Below are 6,593 nucleotides of genomic sequence, written 5' to 3' on the forward strand. Positions count from 1 at the left end.
AGCTGCTTGCTGCTGAAAGAAGAGCTGTTTGCTGCTTAGAGAAGCGCTGTTTGCTGCTAAAATAGTGAGCTACTTGCTGCTAAGAGAAGAGCTGTTTGTTGCTAAAATAGTGAGCTATTCGCTGCTAAGAGAAGAGCTATTTGCTGCTAAAAGAAGAGCTTTTTGTTGCTAAGAGAACGGGTTATTTGCTGCTAAAAGAGGAGCCACTTGCTGCTAAAAGAAGAGCCACTTGCTGCTAAAAGAAGAGCTATTTGCTGCTAAGAGAAGAGCAGTTTGCTGCTAAAATAGTGAGGTATTTGCTGCTAAAATAGTGAGCTATTTGCTGCTAAGAGAAGAGCAGTTTGCTGCCAAGTGCCAGCTAAGAGGGTCCAGCGGCTGGGGGTGACCAGTGGTCCTGGCGGGGCGCACATGGTGGTCCATTGCAAATGCATCTCCATTGATGGACCTCGAGAGAGCCTTTTGAGGATGTTGAATGGACTTTCCAGCCACGAGGAACTGCAGCGGCTGCGCGGGCTGCTGCTCCCGCGTCACCAGAGTGTCGGCCTCGCGGCTTTCCGCGCATTCGCAGCTGCAGCAGCTCATTTTGGCAGCAGCAAAGCGCCAAAAAGGGCTTTTTGGGGGCCCCCGGGGCCCCTCTCGGGCTCTCCGACCCGCCTAGTTCGCCCCGCCAGAGACGCGGGGCCCAGGGCCGCCAAAAGCGCCGCTCAGGAGGCTCGAAAGCTCCCTCCTGCAGTGTACGTACACCTGAAATCCGCGGCCTGTAAAGACACCGCATGCATTGTTGCCCAGAGGGCTGCGGAACTCCGGCCGCGGGAGCTGCAGGGCGCAGCAGCAGCACTTCGCGCGGGCCGGGGGCAGCAGCAGAAGGCCAAATGGGTCAGTTTTAAAGAGAAGTTCCTTTGCAAAATGTAAGAAAGAAAAACAGTGAGAAAAAGCCGGGAAGCTGGCGGCAACCGGTGTCTCGGCTGACCGCTGGTGTGCCGCGGTGGCGCCGGCGCGTCGAGTGCTGCTGCGGCGACTGGCGAGAAAAAGCCCTCAAACGAGAATTGTATTTCCCTTTTCACATTTGAAATTCAATTTTACTTTCTTTTTTCCCACACAAACAACTCGGCCGGCGCCGCCGCCGCGCGCACAACCTGCAGCCTGCGACGCCCAGCACCGGACAGAGTCCTGAAGCAGCTGCTGCTTCGACGGCGGAAACTGGCTCGCACGCGGCCAAAAAAGTGCACTTAATTCTTTGTTCGAGACTTTTCAACAAATGCTCTCGAAAGAAAAGTGTATTAAGACAAAAAAACGCAAAAAACGCGCAATCCGCGCGCCCCAGACATCTCCACTGGTCACCTTGGGGCCTCCGCGCGCAGTCCTTCGCAGCATGCATGCAGCTGGCCTGCTAGCCAGCACACAACGCAGCAGCTAGCCTTTGCTGCTGCTGGCTAGCTGCAGCTAGCTGCTGCAGCTAGCTGCAGCGGCTAGAGGCGGGCTTCGGGCCCCCAGAGGCCCCCCGCTCTGGGTGTGTGCAGCAGCAATTCGCGGGGCCCCACACACCAGCAGCAGGCCACAATATAAATACCATTTCCCCCCCTCTAGGGCTAAAAAGCCATGCTAGTTGTTCTCCAGGGCCGCGTGCTGCAGCAAATCGTAGGGTTTAGGGTTTAGGGTTTCGCGTCTAGGGTTTAGGGGTTAGGGTTTACGGCGTGGCGGGGCTTCAGTGGACCTGCTCGAGCAGGCGCAGCAGCAGCTGCGAGGGAAGCGAGGCTAGCAGCAGCAGCAGCAGCAGCAGCAGCAGTTTCCTGTGCTGCAGCAGAGGCTCCTTTGCAGTTTGCTGCTGCTGAGCTGGCAGCAGCTGCAGAAAACCCATTTGCTGCAGTGTTTTCCTTGCAGCCTCACTGGCTGCTTCCCCCCCTCTGCAGCTAGCTGCATGCAGGGTCTCTGGGGGCCCCCCTGGGGGCCCCCTGGGGGCCCCCTGGGGGCCCCCCTTGGGGCCCCATGGGGGCCCCCCTTGGGGCCCCCTGGGGGGCCCCCCTAGGGGCCACCTCACGCTGTGGGGAGGTGACCCTGGCGGGAGTTTTGCTGCTTAAAGCAGCAAACTGCTGCAGCAGCAAAAGGGTATAATAAAGCAGCAGCAGCTGCTGCTGCTGCAGGCCAAGGCAGCGCCAACTGTGGAGCCTCGCGAGCAGCAGCACTTAAGTCCTTTCCAATTCCCCATAAAAATATAAATAAACAAACAAACAAATAAATAAATAAATAAATAAATAAATAAATAAATAAATAAATATATTTATACAAAAGAAAGAGAAAGCTTTAGACGGCAATGGGGGCGCTATCCAAACAGTTTGCTGCTGCCTCTCTTATCCTATTTCTCTGGTTTTAAAGGAAGGCAAAAAGGGTATTTCGCTGCTGCTGCTGCTGCTGCTGTTGCTGCTGCTGCTGTTGCTGCTGCTGCTGCTGCTGGCCACGCAGCGCGGCCACGGCCAGCCAAAAAGGCCCTCAGCAGCGAAAAAGACTGCAGCAAAAGCCCCAAGTGTTGCATGCGCTGAAAGACAAGCCCCAAAAAGACACGGAGCTTGTGTGGCTCTTAGGCGCACAGAAAAAGAAATTTATTTAAAATTGAATTTAAATTAGTTAAAAGTCAATTTCTTTCTTTTTATGAATCCTATTCTGTGAAATTAAAGTATTTAATTCGCAATATTTCACCATCCAGAAGAAAAAGCAAAAGAAATGGCTCCTTTGCTCTTTCCCAAACCCTAAACCCTAAACCCTAAACCTCCAAAATGCCTACGGCGCAGGGCCACAGACGCCGCCCTAAACCCTAGCAGAAACAAACCCTCAGGCTCCTAAACCCTAGAAGCGCAAACCCTCAGGCTCCAAAGCAGTGAAAGCTTAAACCCTCGGGCTCTTAAACCCTAAAAGCTTAAACCCTAAAAGCTTAAACCCTCGGGCTCCTAAACCCTTAAAAGGCGAATCCTGAGGCTCTTAAACCCTAAGAGAATTACCCAGAGCTGCACTCCAAAGCCACAGAAGCAGAATTCAAGTAACCCAAACCCCAACAAAAACCCCAAAAAAGGGTTTTTCTCTTTCTAGTTACAAAACACTTCTTAGGCCGGCTCAGCCCCTCTGTCTTCAGGGGAAAAGATTTGATGCTGCTTTGTGCAGGTTGCAGTGGAGCAGCAGCGGCTGCTGCTGCGCTGCTGCTGCACTGCTGCTGCGCTGCTGCTGCAGGGCACAGCAGCCAGTGGCACTCAATGAGCTCGCCGGATCCCCAGGGAAGCAGCACAGCTCTCTGAGGCGCTGATGCCCTGCAGGGTTTAGGGTTTAGGGTTTAGGGTTTAGGGTTTAAGGCGGTTTGTGGATTGGGAAAGTGCAAGACCTGTAGACCTGCTCGCTGCAGCTGGAGGCGTCCAGCGTGCAGCCATGGGGGAGCAGGCTGCGGCTGCAGCGCGAAAAACAGAGATTTATATTTTCTAGATTTTACTAAATACTTATTAACATTTTATAATATTTAAAAACTGGCTGAAACGTGAGGAATAAAGTCAATTGGCGCGCGGCCGCTGGGCGCCAGGATGGCTCACAGGCCAGCGCAGCAGCTTCGGGGGGGTTGCTGCGCCCACTCCGCTGCTATTTCAGTTTCATTTGTGTCTTTGAACTTAAAAGCACTTTAATAAATATAATTTTTGGGTTTTGTTCGGCTGCAACTCCAAAATAAGGGGGAACAGGGGCCCCCGGCAGCAGGAGAAGCCTTCAGTGACTGCTGGTGGTGGCACCCAGGACAGCTGCTGCTGCTGCTGCTGCTGCTGCTGCTGCTGCGCATGTCTGCGTGCGGTTTGAGCAAAGACATTTAACTCTGCTGCTTAAAAGTGTCTAAAAAGACTCGTTTTCTGTGGAGGCAGCAGCATCGGGAGGGTTAGAGCAGCAGCCGCAGCAGCGGACCGCGGCCGCCGCAGCTGTAGCCTCGCCAGTGGGGCCTCCCGGCCCCTGAAAGCAGCTTTAGGTGGAGTCTTAGGCTCTGAAAAACATTAAAATGCATTTAAATCTTTTAAACTTCGTCTCTTCTCTCTCCTTGGCCCCCCGCTGCTGCCCCGCTGCTGCCAGTGACCCCCCCTGCGTGCACCTCCGCAGCAGCAATGGCTGCGGGCGTGCCTGCGCTGGCCCTAGCTGCAGCGGGGGGCGCAGCAGCGGGGGCCCCTAGGGGCCCCCCGGGGGCCCCCGCGGCCGCGCGGGGGGCCCCCGGGGGCCCCCTGGGGGCCCCCGAGGTCCCCCCGACCCTCCCTGTCGTCTGCTCGAAGCTCTTCCGCCTCTTCTTCCCCTTAACTCTCCTCCAGGCCCGCAAAGGCTGGCTTGTGGGGTGGGGCTTGCCAGATGGCACGGCCATTGCATGCGGGCTGCTGCCGCCGCTGCCGCCGCAGCTGGCTGCGCTGTTCCTGCTGCAGCTGAACCAGCGGCTGCTCAGGCCTGCAGCAGCGCGCCAGCCCCCGCTCCGCGAGGGAAGCAGCAGCAGCAGCAGCGGCGACTGCAGCAGCAGCAGCAGCAGCAGCAGCGGCGACTGCAGCAGCAGCAGCAGCAGCAGCAGCAGCAGTGACGGCGACTGCAGCAGCAACAGCAGCAGCAGCAGCAGCAGCAGCGACGGCGACTGCAGCAGCAACAGTAGCAGCAGCAACGGCAGCAGCAGTAGCAGCAGCAGCAGCAGCAGCAGCAGCAGCAGCAGCAGCAGCAATGGAGAGGAGCAAGACCTCGTTCTAGACTACCACGTGCTGCCGCAGGCGGTGCAGCTCATTGGCTGGTGGCGAGGGCCGGACCCCGAGGCAGTTTGCCCCTTTGACAAAGTGCAGCAGCAGCAGCAGCAGCAGCAGCAGCAGCAGCAGCAGCAGGGGTTTAGCTCAGGCGTTTGGCTGGACCTGTGGCTAGACGAAGGCACAGGCCTTCCTGTGCCGCTCAGCGTCGTCTCGCACGCAGCAACAGCAGCAACAGCAGCAGCAACTGCTGCAGCAAGTGCAGGCTTTGCTGCTGCAGCAAGTGCAGGCTTTGCTGCTGCAGCAGGAGTGGAGTGGAGGAGGCACTTTGGGGAAGCCTCAGGGGCGGACACTGCTGCTGGCGAGGGCCCCCCAGCAGCAGCAGCAGCAGCAGCAGCAGCAGCAGCAGCAGCAACGCCCGAAGCCACTGAAGCTGCCACAGCAGCAGCAGCAGCTGCTGCTGCTGCTTCCCGTTGCGTCGTGTTTTTGTACAGTTTGCCTTTCTGGGTGAGCAGCAGCACTTTAGCTGCTGCTCCCCACGACGCAGCTCAAGCTGCTGCTGCTGCTGCGTTTGCCCAGAGACCAACAGCAGCACGGGAGTTGCTGCGCCAAGTAGCACAGGGCATTGGAGAGGGCCTCCAGCAGCAGCAGCAGCAGCAGCAGCAGCAGCAGCTGCAGCTGCAGCAGCAGCAGCTGCAGGGACCTGGGGACGAGCAGCTGTGCGGCTTTGAGGCCTCTCTCGCGCTGCTCAACGTCTCTGCTGCAGTCTACAACAGCATGCAGCAGCAGCTGCACTGCTGGAGGCTGCTGCAGCTGCGACAGCAGGCAGCAGCAGCAGCAGCAGCAGCAGCAGCAGCAGCTCACGCTGGCGGCATCGGCAGCCGCACGAAGGACCGCCCGAACGGCAAGCGGCCGCCGCAGCAGCAGCAGCAGCAGCAGCAGGAGGAGGAGGAGCAGGTGCTGCTGCTGCTGCAGCAGCAGCAGCAGCCGCTGGCGGGGGCCCCCGCGCAGGGCTGCGGGCGGGGCCTGTGGGGCCCCCTGTGCTGGCTGCTGCTGCTGCTGCTGAAGCTGTGGGGCCACTTCTGCGCGGGCCTCTGCGGGCTGCGGGTCTGGGGGGCCCTTGGGGGCCCCTGCAGCAAGCTGCAGCTTGCTGCTACGCTGCAGCAAGTTGTGCTGCGCTTCAAGATTTGTGCGGGGTGGCCGGGGGCCCTTCGCCAGCAGCAGCGCCTTGCTGCTGCTCTCGCGGACTGCAGCAGACGCGAGCAGCAGCAGCAGCAGCAGCAAACCGCCGCCGCTGCAGCAGCCGGCGACCTGCCCCTGGCCTCCCCCTCCGTCCCCGCGCTGGAGGCTGCTGCCTCTCCGGGGCCCCCTGTGGGGCCCCCCTCGGGGGCCCCCACAGCGGGGGCCCCCGGGGGCCCCTCCGGGGGGCCCCCCGGGGGGGCCCCCCGGGGGGCCCCCTGCGGGGGTGCATGCGGTGGGGAGGGTCTGTGGGGGGCCTGTGTCTGGTGGGGGGCGTAGCAGCGCTGGTGGTGGATTTGCTGCTGGGTCTGTTTTTGCCGCAGCTGCTGGCTTTGCTGCTGTTCAGGGCCCTCCCCTTCGATGCTTGTTCTCCAGACTATCTTTCTTACTTGAGGGGCCCCCTGACGGAGCAGGCCTCGCTGCCTCCGCTGTGGCCCGTGTCGCTCAGCGAGGCAGCAGCGCCGCGGCTCTACCCCGAGCCGCAGCAGCAGCAGCAGCAGCAGCAGCAGCAGCAGCAGCAGCAGCAGCGGCGGCGAAGGCGGCGCAGGCGGAGGCGCGGCGGCGCCGCTGCGGCCGCCAACGCTGCGCCGGGGCGCGCGGCGGGGGGGGCCCCCGGGGGGGGGCCCC

At 60.0% G+C, this 6,593-nt stretch overlaps 1 protein-coding gene across 2 annotated transcripts; it reads left to right on the forward strand.

Annotated features, from left to right (window-relative positions):
* Nucleotides 1–4,121: 4,121 nt before the first annotated feature.
* ENH_00058590 lies at nt 4,122–6,245 on the forward strand (the record flags this gene model as incomplete). Of its 2 annotated transcripts, XM_013577050.1 has the most annotated exons (2): nt 4,122–4,337; nt 4,482–6,245. In XM_013577050.1, 2 exons carry the CDS (start codon nt 4,122–4,124, stop codon nt 6,243–6,245), a joined length of 1,980 nt encoding a protein of 659 aa, XP_013432504.1. The 2 variants fall into 2 exon arrangements, with proteins under 2 accessions (XP_013432504.1, XP_013432503.1); XM_013577049.1 differs by having other exon boundaries at nt 4,122–6,245.
* Between the last annotated feature and the right edge of the window lie 348 nt (nt 6,246–6,593).

This window comes from Eimeria necatrix, genomic scaffold, assembly GCF_000499385.1.
Source record: "Eimeria necatrix Houghton genomic scaffold, Enh_scaff49, whole genome shotgun sequence".
Classification (NCBI taxonomy): Eukaryota; Apicomplexa; class Conoidasida; order Eucoccidiorida; family Eimeriidae; genus Eimeria; species Eimeria necatrix.